Source organism: Mustela nivalis (assembly GCF_964662115.1).
Source record: "Mustela nivalis genome assembly, chromosome: X".
NCBI lineage: Eukaryota > Metazoa > Chordata > Mammalia > Carnivora > Mustelidae > Mustela > Mustela nivalis.
Window position 1 is genome coordinate 42,928,003 of NC_139040.1, and position 26,339 is coordinate 42,954,341.

General features: G+C 45.7%; 1 protein-coding gene and 2 pseudogenes across 3 annotated transcripts; 1 reads left to right on the plus strand and 2 right to left on the minus strand.

Moving 5' to 3' along the window:
• Positions 1-11,018: 11,018 nt before the first annotated feature.
• Positions 11,019-11,450, minus strand: LOC309855880 (histone H2B pseudogene; annotated as a pseudogene). Its single transcript has one exon. The product of its transcript is annotated as a histone H2B pseudogene (transcript).
• A 6,084-nt stretch (positions 11,451-17,534) lies between these two features.
• On the minus strand, positions 17,535-17,951 carry LOC309855881 (histone H2B type W-T-like; the record flags this gene model as incomplete). Its single annotated transcript, XM_082716512.1, has 1 exon — positions 17,535-17,951. The coding sequence occupies one exon, from the start codon at positions 17,949-17,951 to the stop codon at positions 17,535-17,537; it is 417 nt and encodes a 138-aa protein (XP_082572638.1).
• A 6,619-nt stretch (positions 17,952-24,570) lies between these two features.
• Positions 24,571-25,002, plus strand: LOC309855882 (histone H2B pseudogene; annotated as a pseudogene). Its single transcript has one exon. The product of its transcript is annotated as a histone H2B pseudogene (transcript).
• The last annotated feature ends 1,337 nt before the right edge of the window (positions 25,003-26,339 follow it).

A 26,339-nucleotide genomic window follows, 5' to 3' on the forward strand; every position in this document is an offset into this window, starting at 1 on the left:
GGTGGCTCAGTGGGTTAAAGCCTCTGTCTTCAGCTCGGGTCATGATCCTGGGGTCCTGGGATTGAGCCCCGTATCTGGCTCTCTGCTCATCAGGGAGCCTGCTCCCCTTCCTCTCTCTCTGCCTGCTTCTCTGGCTACTTGTGATCTCTGTCTGTCAAATAAGTAAATACACTAAAGAAATAGAATGACTTATGAAAGATGCCTTACCTCATAGCCAGGACAGTCACCCACCCTTCAGACAATGAGTTTGGCCACCAGCATCCAGGACTATGAGGCAATAAATGATATGTTATTTAAGTTGACCAGTCCCTAGTGTTTGGTTTAGGAGCCCTACAAAACTAATATAATATCCTGAAATAAGCACGATTTAGAAGCTCTAACAAATCCACTAAGCAAATAAAAAACAGCTGATAAAAAATGACAGCTAATACCCCCACCCCACTCCCCGATTCTAAAGTGGCCCAACCAAGGTGGTGCTTTATTGGCTCGCCTCGGTACACCACTTCACACATTGGGCCAATAGCTGTGGCTCAGAGGATGTAGGTCTTTCAGTGGCCGACTCAGAAGAGTGTGGGGCCTGAGCTGCTCTGACTAGAGTATCCTATCATCCCCATGAGGTGATGCACCTTGTGAAATTTTGAGTTTTTCAAAAATAAAAGTTAATAGCCTGAAAGGAACAGAGTCAGTTAGGGCTGGATGTGTCAGAATAGTAACTTCCGCTTCTAAGGAGCCTGAACAGGTTTTATTTCTTGAACTTTGGGTTTAGGTATTCCTGTACTGGGTTTGGTCCTTTCTTATGTTTTCCAACAAATTGAATAATATGGATAGTGCTTAGAAGAGATGGACTTGGGTATGCTTGTCTTATTAATACTATTGTCCCTGTGTTTTTGCTTCTACTGTGTTAGCAGCCAAGCAGTAGCCAATTCCCTTATATCTTGTCAGTAACCACAGAATTAGTCCATGATTGCTCAACAGACACATTTTTCTTCACTTAACTACTCAAGGGAATAATCAGATGTATTCACTTTCCATTCTGAACCTCAACATCAAACCCCATTTTTCTTTCTCATTCCCGGATTCTGTATCTGTCACTCATACTTGCATTCCCAGTCTTTCATCCACAACCAAATCTAGGTGCAATTTAATATTGTTTTCCTCCCATTTGTTTTCTGAAATTACACGTGTAAAACACCCACAGCTCAGCACACACACACACACACACACATCCTCAGGAACTCATATTATTAAAATGACTTTTTATGAGACCAACGTTCATGTGAATGTTGAAAAACATCTGTATGTCATATTGGCAAACATGGGCATTGTGAACCAACAACCAATGAGCATGTTAGAAATTAAGTGACATGGTGATGTTATGCCCAAATAATGGGTCCGTGATTAAAGGAGCGAGACTGATACAAAGCGAAGGTCAAGCAAAACTTTATTATGCGCCAAACATCAAGAATCAAACAGGCTGGCCAGGGCCGCACCTCTTACAGAGAGAGGGCGACCCTTCTCTGTTTCACAGACTAGCTTTTAAGGGCAAGACCATTCAATTGGGCCTGGCCACGCACAGGTGGCCAATGAGACTGTAACACACACAGGAAACTCCACAGTGATGCTAGGTGACCAATTGAATTACAATTTACCCTAGTAGATATTAGAACCTGCCTATTACACCTTGTATTAGGATTGGCGCCAAAAAGGTTCCCAAAGGGCGGGGGCCCATACTCCTTGGTAGCTAGGGAGACAGTATGTATCCCCCTACGGATCGGATGCCTCCACCTGGTTGGACCGTCCTTGTATCTGTGTTTTTGTTACCTGAGGCTGGCTTCCAGGACTTGTTTTTAAGTAGGTCCCCTGGGGGAAGGGGAGCAGGGACAGTATAAGGGTTAAACAATAATAGGTCCTTACAGTGAAACATAATTTTAGTTTCCTAAATGGTGCACAGTTCTTTCTCTGAAAAGGCATATGGCTCTGCAACCAGCCTTATACTTCCAAAAGTTTGTTCCCAATGGATATGGCAATTTCTAGGTACCACTCACGAGGATTTCCTTGCACTAGATTTTGTGGTAGATATCTTTGTGTACTTACGAAGTAAGCACTTTTTTTGAAATCCCTTTGGCTTTATCTCTCTTCTGATGGGCTCACAAATAGTTGGGTTTCCGTAGTTCACCTAGCTTTTAGCGCCTGTTTGGCTCAGAGTAACAACTTTCACAGATTTTTACATTGAATCAAAGGTTCTTTAGAATTTATTTTAAAAGAGCGTGAGAGACTATGGACTCTGAAAAACAATCTGAGGGTTTTGAAGGGGTCGGGGGTGGGAGGTTGGGGGAACCAGGTGGTGGGTGTTAGAGAGGGCAAGGATTGCATGGAGCACTGGGTGTGGTGCAAGAACAATGAATACTGTTATGCTGAAAAGAAATTAAAAATTAAAAAAAAAGTTCACATGGAACACATAGCAAGCATGATTAAATAGTGGATTTTAGTGCAACTCCTAACAAATTTCAAAGGATTGAAGTCCCCCAGTGTGTTCTCCTTCCACAGATGGATAAGAAGCTGGGGGGAAAAAAACAACAACCAGAAAGCACTTGGATAACCACCAACAATTGTGAAATTCAGCATGTGCTAACAGGAAAACAAAACAAACGAAAAAGGAAAGAAAGAAAGAAAGAAAGAAAGAAAGAAAGAAAGAAAGAAAGAAAGAAAGAAAGAAAGGCAGGAAAAAGCCCATGCACCAAGAAGAAAACACAAAGGGTATTAAAGTGAGTTTCCATTATCCTACGTCCTCCTACCAATCAAATTACTTGAGATGGAGGAATAAGTCCTCTTAGTTCTCTTAATTGCCAAACAGCCTCCTCTTATTTTGTAGCAAAACGATGGGGACATGTCCCACTGTGACATAGGCATGTTTACACTTCAAGCACTCTGGTTCAAAGCAAGAGCTTCAACAGAAACCCACACTCAGAGAGGCAACCAACAGCAACACCTTCCCCCTCAAACTCCAGGCTGTGCCCCATGTCACAGGAAGGCTTTTATTGCTTCAGCTCTGGTCACCCCACCACCCTTTGGGCCCTGGATCCCGTACTGTCAGTTGCTCATTGGCTGCTGCTAGGGGAGGCTGGGGAGCACAGCCTCTCTCATTGGAGGACCCCATCATCCATGCACAATTGCTGTTCTGGAAGACTTTTGTGTCAAAAGGGAAAGATGATAGGCAACCAAGGCACAGAATCAGATACATGTGAATGAAGTAGAGTGGGCCTATCAGAAGGTCAGGAACTTGAGTAGGGCATGAGTCTAGATAGTTTGAGTTTTCTGCACAGCGGTTGGGTCCACCTTTATGTATTTATTTGAATTCGGGTGATGGGATATGTTAAAGGAGTGTGAATGGGTTAAGTGTGATTGCTATAGCTGCTATTGCACTTTAATTGTTGCTACACCACACGTTTTGGAAAAAAAAAAACCTCTGGATGATACTACTGTACACAGGTGGGAGAATGAGAATACGTGAGGTAAATAAAACTATTATGGAAGTAGTTTTGACCACAAAGATCCCTGTAGAGACTGACCTAGGCGAATATCTAATAGAAATGACCACTTAGGAAAGTGATAAAATGCAGTATGGTTAAGAAAAATCATAACAAATTGCACTAAAGACATATATGAAGTTGAGCTGATGATTTGTTTTGTTTTTTAACCTTTCTTTCACAATAAGAATTTTTAAAAATTGGCCGAATGGCACAGATCCAAACACTAGAGTGGATTGCACTTTGGAGAGCTATAGGTCTTTTCCCGCCAAGTGAGGGGGCTTGCCAAAGGGCCCTTGGCTTGCGGTGTGGTCAGGCACTCCTGGGGCAGCTTATTGGCGTCTGGTGTACCTGACAGCAGCATCGGTGGCCTCAGACACGGCAAGCTTGCCAACCTCCCTGGGTGGCAGCAGCAGGTGCTCGGCTATCTGGATCTCTCTGGAGGTGATGGTGGAATGCTTCCTGAGGTGGTATCAGGTGTTCCCCTTGGACACAACGCCTTGTCCAACAGATGCATAAAAAAATCCTGTCTTTAGTTCTATCCTGTTAACTTTTTTCTTCCAGTTGCCATAATCACTATAATTATATTATGCCATCAGTGTATCATTTACCTCTATTTTCCAGTTCATTCTATTATCATTCCTTCTTACATCCCATATCATTTTCTGTCTTCCTAAATTACATTTGTTACCATTTCCTTTCATATGGTGTCAGTTGGTATAAATACTCTGAGTTGCCGTTTTTCTTAAATGGCTTTCCTTCTGAGTTAAAGTCTTAAGGTATCCAGAAGTGAGATGGAGTAAGGTCCATATGGAGGGCATTAGATAGGTATTTAATCTTCTGAAATCCTGAAAGCTGTCAATTAAGTACCTACGTCTTCTTGCATGAAATTCCTACAGAGGCAACGGTGAACAACGTTAACTCACGGCAGATATAGCTAGACAGGGTCCGTATCGCTTTGGGTGGCTTTGATGCTTACCGGGGTGTATTGTCACACACCCCTGGGAGTTTTGGTTAAGGAAAAATCATGTGCATAGTTACTGTGCTGATTGAAATATTTGGACAGGCATAGTGAATATTCTTTCCCTTTTAGGAACTCCGTGTTCTTTCCCACATGGGGCAATCTCAGACTTTGGAGAAAAACAGGGCTTTGGGGATCTCAGCTTCCCCATTCCTTGACAGCATCGCCAATTAGATGGTGGTTCACGAGGAAAACCAGTTGGGAGACCTCTCCATTCCACTATGGGGGCTCTAGCCATAGTGTCAAGCAAGCAAACAAGTAGAGCTTCATTGAAAAGGCAACCCACCGAAGGGGAGAAAATATTAGCAAATCATGTATCTGATAAAGGGTTACTATCCAAAATAGATAATGAATTCCCAAAACTCAAAAGCGGACAAAAAGAGAAATCAAACAACTTGACTGAAGACCGGGCAAAAGATCTGAATAGACATTTTCCCGCAGAAGACCTACAGATGCCCAACAGGTACATGAAAAGCTCTTCCGGATCACTAAGCAGGGAAAGACAAATCAACACCACAAGGAGATAAGACTTCACACCTGGCTATAATGAATGGCTGTAATGAAAAAGACAAGGGATAATAAATGCTTGCGAGGATGGAGAGAAAAAGGAAGTCTCATGCGCTGTTGCTAATGTAATGTATGGAACGTAAATTGGTACAACCACTTTGGAAAACACCATGGATGGTTCCTCAAAAAATTGGAAGTACCCCATGACGCAACAATTCCACTTTGGGGTATTTATCTGCAGAAAGCGGGTACGATGAATGGGCACTACCATGTTCTTTGCAGCATTATTTACTATAGCCAAGAAATGGAAACATCCTAAGTATCCATTTCTGTCGGCAGGATATGGCCTGGTTTTACATGCTTTGAAGCCAGACCGACCTGGGTGCAAATCCCAGCTTTATTATTTACCAGTTGTGTGCCATCAGGGAAGTTCCCTGAGCCTGTGTTTCCTCATCTGTAAAAAGGGAATGATAGCAGTACCCACCTCATAGGGTTGTTGTGAGCATTAAATGAGATGATGGAAGTAAAATGCTTAGCACAAGAGACACAATGAGCATAATGAGCACTCAGTAAATTTGGGGCTGCATCACTTCTTCCCACATGGCCCAGGACGTCAGCCCATTCGCCCAGCCCTGGCCTTCCTCTCCACAGTCTGCTTGATTTTCTTCAACCACGTACCTGTGAAGTGGTTATATAGCAAGGGCTCTGTTGGCTGCTAAGCACCCTCACACACTCCTTTCTTCAGTGAGGTTTTAGCCTTGGCACAAAAGCTGTACGTCGCTTGCTTTTACACTCCTCGCCACACATGTTTTACTGACAACTGTGGTGGGTTGAGATCTCTCACATGTCTTTCAAGCACCGTCCAAGGCTATCCTGCCTACTCCGGCAGGCCCGTAAGCCGTTGCAACCTCACGCTCTCTAGCACATGTTTTACTGGAGAGCCCACTCTGCTACTCTTCTCCTTTCTAAGGCAGCAGTGTGTTGCAGCAAAACTAAAACATTCTGAAAGAGTTAATCAGTGTTTTCGTCAGCTCTGCTGTGTATGACGAATGATTCCCTGGCACTGCCCCTCCACCTCCACCCACCAAACATCACTGGAACCCAAGTGCTGCTCTGACCACTGGGTTGTGAGCAGTCCGGGAACTCCACTCAATGTGCGTCTCTCTGAGTCCAGGAAGGAAACCAACATCCCCTGTGGTTTTGTAGGAAAAAGGGTTTGAACAGAACTTTGGAGGTGAAGGGTGGGCTGTGGGTTAAAATAATGTAATACCTCCCCAAGTGTGCCTCTGCCAGCACACAAGCTGGGTTTAAGTGGTACACAATTTTTTTGTTTTTTTTTACAGTTACGCAGTTTAGTTAGTGTGAATTTAAAATATACAAATACCATGTCACCTGTGACGTCGCAGATTTATGGCTTAGGAAAATGTTTTTAAAATCTTGAAAAATAAGTTCCTTAAAACAGCTGTATTCAATAAACAATTGGGTAGGTGATATGCACATATAGCAAAAAAGCACGGAACTGTTAGAGTAAGGACTTTACAAGCCATCAAAGTTGGTATAAGCTTAAGAGTCAGACAAACCTCATTCCAACATGATCTACCACTTACTCTCTGTGGGACTTTAGGAAAGAAACCTAATCCCTCTGAGCCTTAGGGGGAAATGGAGGAGAATAATAGTACCAGCTTCACTGGACTGTTGTCAAGCTTAAGCGAGGAGCTTTACAGTGTAGTGGTGTGAGGGCCCAAAACCTAGAGCCAGGTGGTCTAGTTTCCAATCCCAGCTCTACTGCTTACTAGCTCACTGACACTGAGCAACTTACTTCATCTTTCTGTGCCTTAGTCTCCCCCATCTGGAACATGGGACTGTTAGTAGGGTTAACTGAGTTACACGTTTGAAGTGTTTAGAAACAGTTCTAGTATATACTTAGCATTATGTGCTTCTTAGACGAAAAATACATGTATATAAAGCTCCTGACACCTGACACCCAGTAAGTCCTCATGAAATGTTACCCATCGGTGGCACGTTGTATTCCCAATGCCTGGAACGAACAACTCTAAGTCAGAGTTTGATTAAGAAGCAGCAATGAATTGCCCGGGACCCATGGAGAATTGACAGAACTGAGCACCTCTCTGCCGTGAAAACACAGGCCCCATGGAGGCTGGGCCTCCTGCCAGGAGTGGGGTTGGAGAGAGGGGTCACGCTAGCTTCCTTTATCCTGTTAAAATAGGTGTGGGTCAGTGCAATTAAGAGAAAAGTTCATTAAGTTTCAGAGAAATTAAGCAAGCAGCCTGATGCCACGCATCCTATAAAGGACAGAGCTCAGCAGAATGCTTTCTTGATGGAGAACTTACAACCCAAGTGGAGGAATAGAGAACTGGTCCACTGGGGTTATGGAAATTCTTGCGGTGGAGGTATGGTGATGATGATGGTACTATAACAGCCATACCATTAACTGAGATCCAGCCACTATTACTGAGTTCCTCTAGACATTGTCATATCTCTCTCAATCCTAAAAATAAAACACACACACACACAACTACTGTGATCCATAACACTCTCTACCTACTCACAGACCAGTATCCCCTTTCCTTGAAAGAGTACCCTATTTCTATCTCCATTCCTCATCTACAACTCACTCCTCAACCCACCGCAGTCTGGCTTTTCTTTCCCAACCCATCACTGCCTCTTCCGGGACTCTAGAACCTCTGCTCTCATCCATCTTCACATATTTATTCAGCAAATACTGAGTCCCTACCGGTGCCATACATGGTTCTCACTCCTGATATACGGCAGCAAATGAGACAAGGTCTCTCTTCTCAGGAAGTTCCCATTCCTGGCGTGATTCAAAGATAATAAGTAAGGAAAAAAGGGAACAGGCTGTAAACAATATAATTCCATGGGGAATGAAATAAGTAAATATAATATGTATGTATATTACATTAATATGTAGATATCAATTATAATTTTTCTATTATAATAATATGTTTATTATAGATGTATATTTATACATATATATATATATATTTATATACATGATGAGGGAGAGAGCAATATTTCAGACTAGGTGGTTAGGAACACCTCAATGCAAACCTAACAAGCAAGGGAAAATAAAACCCCAAAATGACTGTATTAACCAGTTCTAATAAGAATTGAGCATGAAGGGCCACTTGGGTGGCTCAGTGGGTTAAAGCCTCTACCTTTGGCTCAGGTCATGATTCCAGGGTCCTGGGATTGAGCCCCACAACGGGCTCTCTGCTCAGCAGAAAGCCTGCTTCCACCCCCGTTCCCCGGCCTGCCTCTCTGCCTACTTGTGTTCTCTGTCTGTCAAATAAATAAATAAATAAATCTTAAAAAAAAAAAAAAGAATTGAACATGAAGATCGGCTAAACAGTTTGTAAAGTAATTTTTGTGTGAATTTTAAAATATGACAAGAATGTAACATGCGAAAAAAATCCAAAAGCAAACAACTTTTGATATCAAGTGGAGCCTAATTCCAATACAGGACATTTGGGCATAAATGAAAATTCTAGAGCATGCATGTAATGAGAGGGAGAAGGGAAGGAACATCCTTGTAGGCTGACCTTGATTTAACATCAGTAGACTGCCAATAAAAAGGGGTACTTCAGTCGAGCATACTCTTATTCATAAACTCGAGGGGTTTTGGAAAAGCAAAAATTGGATCTGCTGACTGAGTGCTCTCCAAAGCACTTTAGTCCATGATGGAGAATATCACTAACAGCGGGGCACATGATGGTCATACCCTCAGAATAGATCCTGTTATCAGGGTGGAACCTATTTGAGCACCTTCTAAAGGTAGGTAGAGCAGAAAGCTCCAGGCAGCACACACATTGACATTTTTAATCTTAGTCAGGGCATCTTGGAGCCCTTCTTGTGAGAAGATGCAAAATCACTCAATCAGGGACTGTGACAACAACTCCTTTTGAAGAGAGAGGAATGAGTTGGAGAATGAAGTAGGGTGATTAGCGCAAGGCTTGCATTTCCACGAGGTTAAGAAATAGATGTGAATGCTGATGAAACTGGGAGTCATGAGAGAGCTCAGATGAACTTGCAGCTTTCAGATCACTTCTGATTGGGGAAGGTAGGCCTAAACGACATCAGCAAACAAACCACACGATACGTATCTTCAGGCTACAGACTTTTTTGAAGTGCCTCCAGTGAAGGGGTTCCCTTCCACAAATTTAAGGGAATTTTAATATTGAAAAACAAATCTCTAATTTACTTAAATAAACCAAGAGAAAATAGTGTTCTCACTGGCTGCTGAAGCTACTTGGAAAGGGCATCTTTGATATCTAATAAGTTACCTGAAATGGCTTAGAAAGCCAAAACTTATTCTGAGCACATGGATCTCAAACAAAATCTTAATACCATCTTTGCTGATGAAATGCTACTATCATTCATATTAGAGCCAGAAAGTGACCAGAAAGCTTCTTATCAACATTACAGTCAAAAAGTGTTTGCGATTATGTGGAAATTAAATTATAAAAAGGTTTAAACACTACAAAAAGAGCCTATATAGGTTTAGTTGATCTGATTGCAAGGCAAAAGAGTAAATATCGAGAACAGCTTTGTCTTGGAAAACATTACACACTTAAAAATAAACAGGAACCTCCTCCCCCCAAAAAATAGATAAATAAAATGAACAGGAACCTTCACAGACTCTAAGCAAGTGCAAACTGAAGTCAAGCATGGCTTTTTTTTTTTCTTAAACTCACAGACACATTTGTAGTGTCTATTCCAGACATACAGTTGATACCAAGACTTTGATTGAGTGAATGAATGAGCCATATTTTCAATCTCTAAGTAGTAAGAATGGTGGGGGTGGGGGGAACGAGACTAAGAAGATGACCTAATTTAAATGAGAGGTGGTAAGAAGTAACCTAATACAGTTTCCTTAAGCACCAGGAAAATTATTTCAATTGTATGGCTTTTCTCCCCATTTTCTTACGGGCCTTGGTGGAGAGTGCGGATCTCCTGCTTTCAAGCACTGATCTTGCACTTACAAGGTTTGTGACTCCGTGCCCTCTGGACCTGAGTTTCTTCTGTGATAAACTAGGTATAATAGCATTGTTGTAAACGCCGGATAAAATAGTACCTGTAAAAGTCCTCTGTAAACGAAAAACTAGTGTATAGGGCTAGGGTGATAGTATCACAGATATGACAGTATACTGCTTTCTCTGCCATTGAAATAAAAGACCTGATAAGCAAAACAAAACAAAACAAAACAAAAGAAAACAAATAAAAAATAAACAAAGGGGAACTGCCAAAGCTCTTATGTCAGTAATATCTGGCAATATTCACTGCACAAAACATTGAGACAGAAGTTTTCATAAATTTATTGCAGAATGCATTTAAAAACTGGAATAAGAACCCATGATATCATGTTAACAGCATAAATTTCAAATGCACATGAAAAATATTGTTCTCTATAAAGGCATCGAGGAGATTGACCTTGCCTCAGATATTTAAATCTCTTTAATAACCCACCTAAGAGAGGTCAGATGGATTCTTATATCAGCTTCTGCACTTTATCTGTTGCCATATCACCCATAAGGAACCTCTGGAAAATTCCCCACACGCTCATGAGAGAATGAGAAAGAAAAGGGTAACATCGCTATAACAAAAATAACACCCCCCGCCCCACTGAGGCCGCCCTGCAGAAATAACTAACAGAAATGAGTGTTTGGGAAACCCAAGAAATGCCGCATGGTTAAGGAGAGCCCACAGCTGTCCAAGGAATAAAGTGCACTCCAATACAGATTAAAGTAGTGCTGATCCTGTTTTGGTCAAAGTAAAAATGCTGTAAATATCCACAGAATGCCGCATCAAGAACAAAAACTATAGAGTTTGTCCCACTTTTTAAAGCTACAGGTCTGTCCCGCCAAGTAAGGTGGCTCTGAAAAGAGCCTTTGATTTGCGAGGTGCTCAGGCGGTCCGGAGGCAGCTCACTGGCAGAAGGTGTACCTGAGGATGGCTTTGGTGGCCTCGGACGCGGCGTGCTTGCCAATCTCCCCAGGCAGCAGCAGGCGCACGGCTGTCTGGATCTCCCTGGAGGTGATGGTGGAGCGCTGGGTGGAGCGGGCCAGGCGAGAGGCCTCGTCGGCGATGCGCTCGAAGATGTCCTTGACGAACGAATCCAAGACGCTCACGGCCTTCTTCGAGAGGCTCAGGCCCTCGTGAACCTGCTTCAGAACCCTGGGGAAGTAGGTGGCGAAACTGTTGTGGGAGCAGCAGTGGCGGCGGCGGCGGCGGCGGCGGCGGCGGCGACATTGGCCCCTCGGCGAATTCTGCTTCGGGCCCTTCGGGTCAGCTTCTGTGGGCTCCTCCCCTGTGCCCAGGCTTTCCTCCCGAGCGTTCTCACAGCCAGGCTCCGCCATGTGGGGCTCGCCTTTCCCACGCTCCAGAAGGAAGGACAATGGTGGCTGCGGGGGAAGGGGGGGGTGCGCTGGCCCGTTTATAGTCGCTGCGCTTCCTGACGTCACGGGCAACCTCCATACCTGATTGGACCAAATGCAAGGCAGGAAAGCGGGGCTCTATGCCAGGCCGTGTCACCTGTTACTGCATACCCTTGAACGTGACATCACATCGGACAGTCAGAGAGGGAAATCCAGTGCCCTCTAATCTCCTTGGGACCTCGGTCAGAAAATCTTTCAAACATTCCACTTCGTTGTGCATTTTGTCTGCTGGCTCTCAACCTCAAGACAGTAACAGATCTTAGAAGACTTATGTTTTTATTGGAATACTTTATATTCCACGTCATTACCTTATTTCCGATAAGCAGTAAGTGGCATTGGATCAGGATGTGCTAGAAACCAGGATGCTCTGGAGACCCAGAGTCAACGTGTCCACCTGTACTCTGGAAAACGTTCCCTGGGTACTTGAAAACAATGTGTATTCTGCTGCTTTTGGATGGAATATTCGGAACATATCTGCTAAACCCATCTGGTCCAGTGGGTCATTCAAAGCCATTGGCTCCTCCTTGATTTTCTGTTTAGACCACCTGTCCATTGATGTAACTCAGGCCTTAAGGTCCCCTACTACTATTGTGCTATTATCGATTAGTTCCTTTGTGCTTGTTATTCACTGTTTTTATGTATTTGGGTGCTCCCACGTTGGGTGCATAAATATTTATAATTCTTATAGCTTCTTCTTGGAGTATCCTCTTTATTACTATATAGTGTCCTTCTTTGTCTCTTGTTAGAGTCCTTTTTTTTAAAAATTGTGTCATGTTAGTCACCATACAGCACACCATTGGATTTTGATGTAGCGTTCCTGATTCATTATTGCAATGTAACACCCAGTGCTCGTCACAACACGTGGCCTCCTTAATACCCATCACTGGGTACCCCCATCCCCATACCCTCCTCCCCTCCAAAGCCCTCGGACTGTTTCCCGGAGTCCACAGTCTCCCATGGTTCGTGGCCCCCTCTGAATCCCCCCACCTTCAGTTTTCCCTTCCTTCCTCTAATGTCCTCCGTGCTATTCCTTATGTTCCACATATGACTGAAACCGTTAAGGTCCAGTTTGTCCGATACAACTATCGCTAATCTGGCTTTAGTTTGACATCCACGCGCATGATAGGTGTTGCTCCATCCTCTCACTTTCTACCCAACCGTTGGTGTCTTTAGGCCTAAAACGAGTCTCTTGTAGGCAGCATATAGATGGGTCTTTTTTTTTTTTTTTGATCCATTCTGTCACCCTATGTCTTTTGATTGGAGCATTCAGTCCATTCCCATTCAAAGTAATTATCGATAGATATGTATTTATCACCATTTTATTAACTGTTCCGTGGTTGCTTCTGAAGATTTTGTCCGATCTTTTCTTGTCTTTCTCTCTTTCATGTTTTGCTGATTTTCTTTAATGACATATTTGGGTCCCGTTCTCTTTATTCTTTGCCTATTTATTAGTGGTTTTTGATTTGTGGGTGCCATTAAGTCTGTGTATAACCTCTTCTGCACAAAGCAGTCTATATTAAGTTGATGGTCACTTAAGATTGAACCCATTCTTGGCTCCTCTCCTCCTCATGTTTTTGGTACATGTTGTTACATTTTAGTGTTTATTTATTTTTATTTTCATTTTTCGTAGTGAGGGAGAGAGTGGGGAGGGGAAGAGGGAGGAGGAGCGAGAGAGTCTGAAGTGGGGTCCACGCTGGCCGTGGAGCCCAATGTGGGGCTGCATCCCACAACGCCAAATCATGACCTGAGCCGAAATCAAGAGTCAGACACTCTACCGACTGAGCCACCCAGGCGCCCCCACGTTGTTACATTTTAAATCCTTGTATTCTGTGAATTCTTTGACTGGCTTTTTACCAGAATAGTCAATTTTTAGTGCTTTTGTGGGTTTTTTTTCCCTACCTTGATACTGTCACTTTGGGTCTCTCGACTTTCCACACAGAGTCCCCTTTACTACTTCCTGCAGGGCCGGTTTAGTGGTCACAAACTCCTTTAGTTTTCGTTGGTCTGGGAAACTCTCTATCTCTCCTTCAATTCTGAATGGCAGCCTTGCTGGAGAGAGTCTTCCTGGCAGCAGATTCTTGCCTTTCAGCTCTCTGCATGTATCATGCCACTGCCCTCCGGCTTGCAAAGTTTCTCTTGGAAAGTCTCCCGCTAGCCTTACGGGCTTTGGCATTCCCTTGTAAATCACTGTCTTCTTTTGTCTTTCTGCTTTTCAAATTTTCCTTTTTGCCCTATTTCGCTGATTTAATTCGAGTATGCCTTGGCGTGGTCTGTTGATTTTTGTGGCAGTTCTCTGTGCCACCTGGATCTGGATGTTTGTTTCCGTCCCCAGTTTAGGGAAGTTTTCAGCTATTATTTCTCCAAATAAGCTTTCTGCCTCCTTTTCTCTCTTCTTCTTCTTCTTCTGGGACTCCTAAAATGTGAATGTTATTACATCTGATGGACTCACTGGGTTCCCTAAGTCTATTCTCGTTTTGGGTAATTCTTTTTTTTTATCTCCATTGTTTGGCTTGATTCCTTTCCATTACTCTGTCTTCTAGGTCACCAATTCATTCCTCTGCTTCTTCCATCCTGCTGTTCATTCCGTGAAACGTGTTTCTCATTTTGTTTACGGAGTCCTTTATCTCCGTTATGTTACCCCTTATCTCTGTGTTAAGGGTCTCACTCGTGTCTTCCACTCTTTTCTGAAGTTCAGTGAGTATCGTCACCGATCATTGCTTTAAATTCTCTAGCAGAGATGTTACTTGCATCTCTTTTGCTTAGATCTCTGGCCGTGGCCTGGTCCCGTTCTTTTGTGTGGGATAAAGTTCTCTGTCTCCTCATTTTGTCTGATTCTCTGTGTCTGTTCCTGCATGTTACGGAAGCCAGCTACGTCTTCTGCTCTTGAAAGTCGTGACTTTGTGAAGAGGTAGTCCCAGAGTGCCCTGCAGTGCTGTGTCCCCTGTTGATCAGGACTTGTCACTTCAGGAGAGTATCCTATGTGTGTCGCTTGTGCCCTGCTCTTGTGTCTGAGTCGGTTTCCTTTCAAGGCAGTCATGTGCACTGACTCTCTGTCTGTTGTGGGTTGTGCTTGTTCTCTGTGGTGTTACCAGGACCCAGGGAGGCCAGCTCTGGGGACGGGGTGGGAGGGGCGTGCCCACCAGGGAACTTGGGAGCAAAATTTGCGTGGGGCCACTGGTCCTCTGCCGGATTCCCCCAAGTGCTGTGGTGGCTGGGCCTGTGTGTGGGGTTGGCCAGGGGCATGAAGCTGCATGTGGCTAGAGGCAGTGGCTGGGTACAGCTGGGCCCCACCCACAACAGTGGCTGTGGGTGCACGGCTGGGAGAGGCACCGCTGCTGGGCACGGTTCAGTGGCTGGACAGGGAGGCAGCTGCACACCCGGTGGCTGGGTGGGGCATGCACAGCTATAAGAAATTCTGCCTTGAAACCCCCACCCCCAGGGCTGAGGCCAACAGGCTTGGAGTGGACAAGTCCTCAGGAGAACTGGGGGGCATGGCACACTGCTAGCGGGTTAGGTAGCAAGTGTCTGTGCAGTGCACAGACGGCCTTATGTTTATGCTGCGGGGCACGGGAGGAAAATGGCACCTGCAGCTCCTTCCTGCTCAGAGAAGTCCCCCACCACGCTCCAAAATCAGTATGAACAGTTCTGTCTCCCGTTTGCCCCGGGCATCGTGTAAACTGCCATTTTTATGTTGCTTCTCCACACGGGCTGCTCTCTCTTTAAGGGTGGTGACCCAGCTGTCACTCTCCCTCCTGGCTTGCTCAGCTTGCTGAGACAGCTGACTTTCAGAGCTCCAGGCTCCGACTCCCACTGGTTATACAAACTCATGGTATTCAGACCCTCTAGTTCCCACAGCCGAACGGTATGGGTATTAGTCTCCTCTGTGTGAGTTCCCTGGTGCGAGCGCCCATTTCTCTGCCCTCCCTACATGTTCCTGCAGGCAGCCTCTCTCCACATTTCTGACCTTGCTAAGCTTTCAGATGCAGCTTCCTCCCTATATTTAGCTGTGGGGTTCGTTCTTCCAGTCGTTGGGTTGCTCTCTGGTTTATTGACTTGTTGTGGATGATAACTAATTGTAAACGTGGGACAGGGTGAGCTCAGTCTCCTCCTACTCTGCCATCTTCCCAAGCTCCTCTGGATTCCCATTCTTAAAACGACTTTTTAAGTAAAACGATATGTATGAGACCAATGTGCATGAATAACTTTGAAAAACCTCTGTAAGTCATGTGGACAGAAAGGGCATTTTGAACCGGCAGCAATTAGCATGACGGAAATTAAGAGACTGTGAAACAGAATGTAATTTTTCTAAATGGTCCACAGGCCTTTCTCTGAAAAAGCATAGGGCTCTGAAAAGTGCCTGTGGCTCCAAATATTTAGTTCCCCATGTAAATGGCAATTTCTAGGGACCACCCACAGGGATTTACTGGCCCTTCATTTTATGGTAGCTTTCCTTGAGTATTTATGCAGCAGGCCCTCCATCCCTTTTCATATCCCTTTGGATTTATCTCTCTTCTGATGGACTCAAGAAAAGGTTGGAGTGCTGTCCATTAGCTAGCGTTTGTCTCACCCTTTGGCTCAGAGTGACACCTTTCACAGGCTTCTACATTCAAGTCACAGGTTATTTCGAATTTATTTTAAATGTCCACATGGGATACATAGCAAACATGATGAAATAGTGGGCTTTAGTGCAACTCATAACAAACTTCAAAGCACCGAACCCCCCCCAACCCCCACCCCCCCAGTGTGTTCTCTCTTCACAGATATATAGGAAGCTAGAACTCAGTTAAAGGCAAAGCACTCGGATAGTCACCAACTACCTTGAAATTCAGCATGTACCTATAGGAAAAGGAAACAAGAAAGGAAGGAAGAAAGAAGAAGGCAGGCAGGCAGGAAGGAAGAAAAGGAAAGGAAAAAGAAAAAGAAAAAAGCAAACCCAAGCCTAGCCCACGTACCAAGAAGAAAAGCACAATGGGTATTAAAGGGCATTACCATTATCTTAAGTCCCCCTACCCATCCAATCACCTGACGTAGAGGAAGGAGTCCTCTTAGTGCTCTTAATCGCCAAACAGCCGCCTCTTATTTTGATGCAAAGCAATAGGGACATGTCCCATTGTGACATGGGCATGTTTGCCCTTCAACCACCCCAGTTCAAAGCAAGAGCTTCAGCTGAAGTCCACAGGCAGACAGACACCACCACCACCTTCCCCCTCAATCTCTAGGCGGTGCCCCGTGTCACAGGAAGGCTGTTATTGGTTCAGCTATGGTCACCCCACCACCCTTTGGGCCAATGGTCGTGGATCCTGTGCCACCAGATGCTTCTTGGCTGCTTCTAGCAGAGGCTGGTAGCACAGCGGCTCTCATTGGAGAACCCCGTCATCCATGCTTAATTGCAGTTCAGGAAGACTTTTGTGTCAAAAGGGAAAGATGACAGAAGCAGGTTAAATTCAAAAGAAGTAAAGTAGGCCTATCAGAAGGTCGGGAGCTTGAGTAGGGCATGAGTCTAGATTCAGTTTTCTGCACAGTGTTTGGGTCCTCTTTTATGTAATTAACTGAATTAGGTTGAGGGGCTACGTTGAGCGAGTGTGAATGGGGTAAGTGTGAGTTCTGTATCTGCTACAGCCCTTCACTTGTTGCTATATCAAAAAATCTCGAGAGGACACTACTCTAGGCAAGGAGGAGAAGGAGAAGACCAAAGACCAGTAAAATTACTGTGGACCCAGCTGTGACAGTAAAGAGTCCTGAAGGGGCTGACCTGAAGGAACGGGCAGTTCAGGAAAGTGACGAAATGTGATAGGGCCAAGGAAAATCATAACAGAGGGCACCACACACATACATTAAAGTGGACTTGCTCACGGTTAAAAGGGCTTTAAGAATGGGCAGAATGTCCCAGGCCGAAAACGCCAGACTAGGTGGCACTCTGGAGAGTTACAGGTCTTTCTGGGCCAAGTGAGGTGGCTCTGAAAAGAGCCTTTGGTTTGCGAGGTGGTCAGGCGGTCCAGGGGCAGCTCATTCGCGTCTGTTGAACCTGATGACAGCCTTGGTGGCCTCGGACACGGCGTGCTTGCCAATCTCCCCGGGCAGCAGCAGGCGCACGGCTGTCTGGATCTCCCCGGAGGTGATGGTGGAGCGCTTGGTGGAGCGGGCCAGGCGAGACGCCTCGTCGACGATGCGCTCGAACATGTCCTTGACAAACGAATCCATGACGCTCACGGCCTGCTGCGAGAGGCTCAGGCCCTCGTGAACTTGCTTCAGAACCCTGGGGAAGTAGGTGGCAAAGCTGTCGGGGCAGCGGCCACCACGGCGGCCACGGCGGCGCCTGCGGCGCCTTGGCTGCTCCTGCTTTGGACTCTTCGGGTCCGCTGCCATTGGCTCCTCGGTGCCCAGGCTCTCCTCAGAAGAGGTCTCACAGCCAGGTTCAGTCATGTGGGGCTCGCCTTCCCGACAGCTCAGAAGGAACGGCACTGGCAGCGGTTTGCGAGGCGCTGGTTCACTTATCGTCGCCGCGTTTCCTGACGTCACTCGCAAGCCCTATCTGATTGGACTAAATGAAATCCCAGGAAGCTGGTCACTGAGCCCAGTCTCCTCAGATCTGATCCAGGCCCTCGAGCTTGACATCGCGTCAATTTGGGGTTCTGCGCTGAGATTGGAGCCTGCTTGGGCATCTTTCCCTCTGTCTTTGCCACTCCCCCTTCCCTCTGTTTTTTTTCTCTCTCACATTCTAAAAAGAAAAAAATGTTTCAAATTTGGAAATCTGAAGTAAACTAAACCTTTACTTCTGATTCTTGACATCTTGATATCTCCTCAGTCCGTGTGGTAATTAGGCAGGCTCCTGGGATTTCCACCATCACCTCCAGGGAGATCCAGACAGCCGTGCGCCTGCTGCTGCCCGGGGAGATTGGCAAGCACGCCGTGTCCGAGGCCACCAAGGCTGTCATCAGGTTCAACAGACGCGAATGAGCTGCCCCTGGACCGCCTGACCACCTCGCAAACCAAAGGCTCTTTTCAGAGCCACCTCACTTGGCCCAGAAAGACCTGTAACTCTCCAGAGTGCCACCTAGTCTGGCGTTTTCGGCCTGGGACATTCTGCCCATTCTTAAAGCCCTTTTAACCGTGAGCAAGTCCACTTTAATGTATGTGTGTGGTGCCCTCTGTTATGATTTTCCTTGGCCCTATCACATTTCGTCACTTTCCTGAACTGCCCGTTCCTTCAGGTCAGCCCCTTCAAGACTCTTTACTGTCACAGCTGGGTCCACAGTAATTTTACTGGTCTTTGGTCTTCTCCTTCTCCTCCTTGCCTAGAGTAGTGTCCTCTCGAGATTTTTTGATATAGCAACAAGTGAAGGGCTGTAGCAGATACAGAACTCACACTTACCCCATTCACACTCGCTCAACGTAGCCCCTCAACCTAATTCAGTTAATTACATAAAAGAGGACCCAAACACTGTGCAGAAAACTGAATCTAGACTCATGCCCTACTCAAGCTCCCGACCTTCTGATAGGCCTACTTTACTTCTTTTGAATTTAACCTGCTTCTGTCATCTTTCCCTTTTGACACAAAAGTCTTCCTGAACTGCAATTAAGCATGGATGACGGGGTTCTCCAATGAGAGCCGCTGTGCTACCAGCCTCTGCTAGAAGCAGCCAAGAAGCATCTGGTGGCACAGGATCCACGACCATTGGCCCAAAGGGTGGTGGGGTGACCATAGCTGAACCAATAACAGCCTTCCTGTGACACGGGGCACCGCCTAGAGATTGAGGGGGAAGGTGGTGGTGGTGTCTGTCTGCCTGTGGACTTCAGCTGAAGCTCTTGCTTTGAACTGGGGTGGTTGAAGGGCAAACATGCCCATGTCACAATGGGACATGTCCCTATTGCTTTGCATCAAAATAAGAGGCGGCTGTTTGGCGATTAAGAGCACTAAGAGGACTCCTTCCTCTACGTCAGGTGATTGGATGGGTAGGGGGACTTAAGATAATGGTAATGCCCTTTAATACCCATTGTGCTTTTCTTCTTGGTACGTGGGCTAGGCTTGGGTTTGCTTTTTTCTTTTTCTTTTTCCTTTCCTTTTCTTCCTTCCTGCCTGCCTGCCTTCTTCTTTCTTCCTTCCTTTCTTGTTTCCTTTTCCTATAGGTACATGCTGAATTTCAAGGTAGTTGGTGACTATCCGAGTGCTTTGCCTTTAACTGAGTTCTAGCTTCCTATATATCTGTGAAGAGAGAACACACTGGGGGGGGTGGGGGGGTGGGGGGGGTTCGGTGCTTTGAAGTTTGTTATGAGTTGCACTAAAGCCCACTATTTCATCATGTTTGCTATGTATCCCATGTGGACATTTAAAATAAATTCGAAATAACCTGTGACTTGAATGTAGAAGCCTGTGAAAGGTGTCACTCTGAGCCAAAGGGTGAGACAAACGCTAGCTAATGGACAGCACTCCAACCTTTTCTTGAGTCCATCAGAAGAGAGATAAATCCAAAGGGATATGAAAAGGGATGGAGGGCCTGCTGCATAAATACTCAAGGAAAGCTACCATAAAATGAAGGGCCAGTAAATCCCTGTGGGTGGTCCCTAGAAATTGCCATTTACATGGGGAACTAAATATTTGGAGCCACAGGCACTTTTCAGAGCCCTATGCTTTTTCAGAGAAAGGCCTGTGGACCATTTAGAAAAATTACATTCTGTTTCACAGTCTCTTAATTTCCGTCATGCTAATTGCTGCCGGTTCAGAATGCCCTTACTGTCCACATGACTTACAGAGGTTTTTCAAAGTTATTCATGCACATTGGTCTCATACATATCGTTTTACTTAAAAAGTCTTTTTAAGAATGGGAATCCAGAGGAGCTTGGGAAGATGGCAGAGTAGGAGGAGACTGAGCTCACCCTGTCCCACGTTTACAATTAGTTATCATCCACAACAAGTCAATAAACCAGAGAGCAACCCAACGACTGGAAGAACGAACCCCACAGCTAAATATAGGGAGGAAGCTGCATCTGAAAGCTTAGCAAGGTCAGAAATGTGGAGAGAGGCTGCCTGCAGGAACATGTAGGGAGGGCAGAGAAATGGGCGCTCGCACCAGGGAACTCACACAGAGGAGACTAATACCCATACCGTTCGGCTGTGGGAACTAGAGGGTCTGAATACCATGAGTTTGTATAACCAGTGGGAGTCGGAGCCTGGAGCTCTGAAAGTCAGCTGTCTCAGCAAGCTGAGCAAGCCAGGAGGGAGAGTGACAGCTGGGTCACCACCCTTAAAGAGAAAGCAGCCCGTGTGGAGAAGCAACATAAAAATGGCAGTTTACACGATGCCTGGGGCAAACGGGAGACAGAACTGTTCATACTGATTTTGGAGCGTGGTGGGGGACTTCTCTGAGCAGGAAGGAGCTGCAGGTGCCATTTTCCTCCTGTGCCCCGCAGCATAAACATAAGGCCGTCTGTGCACTGCACAGACACTTGCTACCTAACCCGCTAGCAGTGTGCCATGCCCCCCAGTTCTCCTGAGGACTTGTCCACTCCAAGCCTGTTGGCCTCAGCCCTGGGGGTGGGGGTTTCAAGGCAGAATTTCTTATAGCTGTGCATGCCCCACCCAGCCACCGGGTGTGCAGCTGCCTCCCTGCCCAGCCACTGAACCGTGCCCAGCAGCGGTGCCTCTCCCAGCCGTGCACCCACAGCCACTGTTGTGGGTGGGGCCCAGCTGTACCCAGCCACTGCCTCTAGCCACATCCAGCTTCATGCCCCTGGCCAACCCCACACACAGGCCCAGCCACCACAGCACTTGGGGGAATCCGGCAGAGGACCAGTGGCCCCACGCAAATTTTGCTCCCAAGTTCCCTGGTGGGCACGCCCCTCCCACCCCGTCCCCAGAGCTGGCCTCCCTGGGTCCTGGTAACACCACAGAGAACAAGCACAACCCACAACAGACAGAGAGTCAGTGCACATGACTGCCTTGAAAGGAAACCGACTCAGACACAAGAGCAGGGCACAAGCGACACACATAGGATACTCTCCTGAAGTGACAAGTCCTGATCAACAGGGGACACAGCACTGCAGGGCACTCTGGGACTACCTCTTCACAAAGTCACGACTTTCAAGAGCAGAAGACGTAGCTGGCTTCCGTAACATGCAGGAACAGACACAGAGAATCAGACAAAATGAGGAGACAGAGAACTTTATCCCACACAAAAGAACGGGACCAGGCCACGGCCAGAGATCTAAGCAAAAGAGATGCAAGTAACATCTCTGCTAGAGAATTTAAAGCAATGATCGGTGACGATACTCACTGAACTTCAGAAAAGAGTGGAAGACACGAGTGAGACCCTTAACACAGAGATAAGGGGTAACATAACGGAGATAAAGGACTCCGTAAACAAAATGAGAAACACGTTTCACGGAATGAACAGCAGGATGGAAGAAGCAGAGGAATGAATTGGTGACCTAGAAGACAGAGTAATGGAAAGGAATCAAGCCAAACAATGGAGATAAAAAAAAAGAATTACCCAAAACGAGAATAGACTTAGGGAACCCAGTGAGTCCATCAGATGTAATAACATTCACATTTTAGGAGTCCCAGAAGAAGAAGAAGAAGAGAGAAAAGGAGGCAGAAAGCTTATTTGGAGAAATAATAGCTGAAAACTTCCCTAAACTGGGGACGGAAACAAACATCCAGATCCAGGTGGCACAGAGAACTGCCACAAAAATCAACAGACCACGCCAAGGCATACTCGAATTAAATCAGCGAAATAGGGCAAAAAGGAAAATTTGAAAAGCAGAAAGACAAAAGAAGACAGTGATTTACAAGGGAATGCCAAAGCCCGTAAGGCTAGCGGGAGACTTTCCAAGAGAAACTTTGCAAGCCGGAGGGCAGTGGCATGATACATGCAGAGAGCTGAAAGGCAAGAATCTGCTGCCAGGAAGACTCTCTCCAGCAAGGCTGCCATTCAGAATTGAAGGAGAGATAGAGAGTTTCCCAGACCAACGAAAACTAAAGGAGTTTGTGACCACTAAACCGGCCCTGCAGGAAGTAGTAAAGGGGACTCTGTGTGGAAAGTCGAGAGACCCAAAGTGACAGTATCAAGGTAGGGAAAAAAAACCCACAAGAGCACTAAAAATTGACTATTCTGGTAAAAAGCCAGTCAAAGAATTCACAGAATACAAGGATTTAAAATGTAACAACGTGGGGGCGCCTGGGTGGCTCAGTCGGTAGAGTGTCTGACTCTTGATTTCGGCTCAGGTCATGATTTGGCGTTGTGGGATGCAGCCCCACATTGGGCTCCACGGCCAGCGTGGACCCCACTTCAGACTCTCTCGCTCCTCCTCCCTCTTCCCCTCCCCACTCTCTCCCTCACTACGAAAAATGAAAATAAAAATAAATAAACACTAAAATGTAACAACATGTACCAAAAACATGAGGAGGAGAGGAGCCAAGAATGGGTTCAATCTTAAGTGACCATCAACTTAATATAGACTGCTTTGTGCAGAAGAGGTTATACACAGACTTAATGGCACCCACAAATCAAAAACCACTAATAAATAGGCAAAGAATAAAGAGAACGGGACCCAAATATGTCATTAAAGAAAATCAGCAAAACATGAAAGAGAGAAAGACAAGAAAAGATCGGAGAAAATCTTCAGAAGCAACCACGGAACAGTTAATAAAATGGTGATAAATACATATCTATCGATAATTACTTTGAATGGGAATGGACTGAATGCTCCAATCAAAAGACATAGGGTGACAGAATGGATCAAAAAAAAAAAAAAGACCCATCTATATGCTGCCTACAAGAGACTCGTTTTAGGCCTAAAGACACCAACGGTTGGGAAGAAAGTGAGAGGATGGAGCAACACCTATCATGCGCGTGGATGTCAAACTAAAGCCAGAGTAGCAATAGTTGTATCGGACAAATTGGACCTTAACGGTTTCAGTCATATGTGGAACATAAGGAATAGCACGGAGGACATTAGAGGAAGGAAGGGAAAACTGAAGGTGGGGGGATTCAGAGGGGGCCACGAACCATGAGAGACTGTGGACTCCGGGAAACAGTCTGAGGGCTTTGGAGGGGAGGAGGGTATGGGGATGGGGGTACCCAGTGATGGGTATTAAGGAGGCCACGTGTTGTGACGAGCACTGGGTGTTACATTGCAATAATGAATCAGGAACGCTACATCAAAATCCAATGGTGTGCTGTATGGTGACTAACATGACACAATTTTTTAAAAAAAGGACTCTAACAAGAGACAAAGAAGGACACTATATAGTAATAAAGAGGATACTCCAAGAAGAAGCTATAAGAATTATAAATATTTATGCACCCAACGTGGGAGCACCCAAATACATAAAAACAGTGAATAACAAGCACAAAGGAACTAATCGATAATAGCACAATAGTAGTAGGGGACCTTAAGGCCTGAGTTACATCAATGGACAGGTGGTCTAAACAGAAAATCAAGGAGGAGCCAATGGCTTTGAATGACCCACTGGACCAGATGGGTTTAGCAGATATGTTCCGAATATTCCATCCGAAAGCAGTAGAATACACATTGTTTTCAAGTACCCAGGGAACGTTTTCCAGAGTACAGGTGGACACGTTGACTCTGGGTCTCCAGAGCATCCTGGTTTCTAGCACATCCTGATCCAATGCCACTTACTGCTTATCGGAAATAAGGTAATGACGTGGAATATAAAGTATTCCAATAAAAACATGAGTTTTCTAAGATCTGTTACTGTCTTGACGTTGAAAACCAGCAGACAAAATGCACAACGAAGTGGAATGTTTGAAACATTTTCTGACCGAGGTCCCAAGGAGATTAGAGGGCACTGGATTTCCCTCTCTGACTGTCCGATGTGATGTCACGTTCAAGGGTATGCAATAACAGGTGACACGGCCTGGCATAGAGCCCCGCTTTCCTGCCTTGCATTTGGTCCAATCAGGTATGGAGGTTGCCCGTGACGTCAGGAAGCGCAGCGACTATAGACGGGCCAGCGCACCCCCCCCTTCCCCCGCAGCCACCATTGTCCTTCCTTCTGGAGCGTGGGAAAGGCGAGCCCCACATGGCGGAGCCTGGCTGTGAGAACGCTCGGGAGGAAAGCCTGGGCACAGGGGAGGAGCCCACAGAAGCTGACCCGAAGGGCCCGAAGCAGAATTCGCCGAGGGGCCAATGTCGCCGCCGCCGCCGCCGCCGCCGCCGCCGCCACTGCTGCTCCCACAACAGTTTCGCCACCTACTTCCCCAGGGTTCTGAAGCAGGTTCACGAGGGCCTGAGCCTCTCGAAGAAGGCCGTGAGCGTCTTGGATTCGTTCGTCAAGGACATCTTCGAGCGCATCGCCGACGAGGCCTCTCGCCTGGCCCGCTCCACCCAGCGCTCCACCATCACCTCCAGGGAGATCCAGACAGCCGTGCGCCTGCTGCTGCCCGGGGAGATTGGCAAGCACGCCGCGTCCGAGGCCACCAAAGCCATCCTCAGGTACACCTTCTGCCAGTGAGCTGCCTCCGGACCGCCTGAGCACCTCGCAAATCAAAGGCTCTTTTCAGAGCCACCTTACTTGGCGGGACAGACCTGTAGCTTTAAAAAGTGGGACAAACTCTATAGTTTTTGTTCTTGATGCGGCATTCTGTGGATATTTACAGCATTTTTACTTTGACCAAAACAGGATCAGCACTACTTTAATCTGTATTGGAGTGCACTTTATTCCTTGGACAGCTGTGGGCTCTCCTTAACCATGCGGCATTTCTTGGGTTTCCCAAACACTCATTTCTGTTAGTTATTTCTGCAGGGCGGCCTCAGTGGGGCGGGGGGTGTTATTTTTGTTATAGCGATGTTACCCTTTTCTTTCTCATTCTCTCATGAGCGTGTGGGGAATTTTCCAGAGGTTCCTTATGGGTGATATGGCAACAGATAAAGTGCAGAAGCTGATATAAGAATCCATCTGACCTCTCTTAGGTGGGTTATTAAAGAGATTTAAATATCTGAGGCAAGGTCAATCTCCTCGATGCCTTTATAGAGAACAATATTTTTCATGTGCATTTGAAATTTATGCTGTTAACATGATATCATGGGTTCTTATTCCAGTTTTTAAATGCATTCTGCAATAAATTTATGAAAACTTCTGTCTCAATGTTTTGTGCAGTGAATATTGCCAGATATTACTGACATAAGAGCTTTGGCAGTTCCCCTTTGTTTATTTTTTATTTGTTTTCTTTTGTTTTGTTTTGTTTTGTTTTGCTTATCAGGTCTTTTATTTCAATGGCAGAGAAAGCAGTATACTGTCATATCTGTGATACTATCACCCTAGCCCTATACACTAGTTTTTCGTTTACAGAGGACTTTTACAGGTACTATTTTATCCGGCGTTTACAACAATGCTATTATACCTAGTTTATCACAGAAGAAACTCAGGTCCAGAGGGCACGGAGTCACAAACCTTGTAAGTGCAAGATCAGTGCTTGAAAGCAGGAGATCCGCACTCTCCACCAAGGCCCGTAAGAAAATGGGGAGAAAAGCCATACAATTGAAATAATTTTCCTGGTGCTTAAGGAAACTGTATTAGGTTACTTCTTACCACCTCTCATTTAAATTAGGTCATCTTCTTAGTCTCGTTCCCCCCACCCCCACCATTCTTACTACTTAGAGATTGAAAATATGGCTCATTCATTCACTCAATCAAAGTCTTGGTATCAACTGTATGTCTGGAATAGACACTACAAATGTGTCTGTGAGTTTAAGAAAAAAAAAAGCCATGCTTGACTTCAGTTTGCACTTGCTTAGAGTCTGTGAAGGTTCCTGTTCATTTTATTTATCTATTTTTTGGGGGGAGGAGGT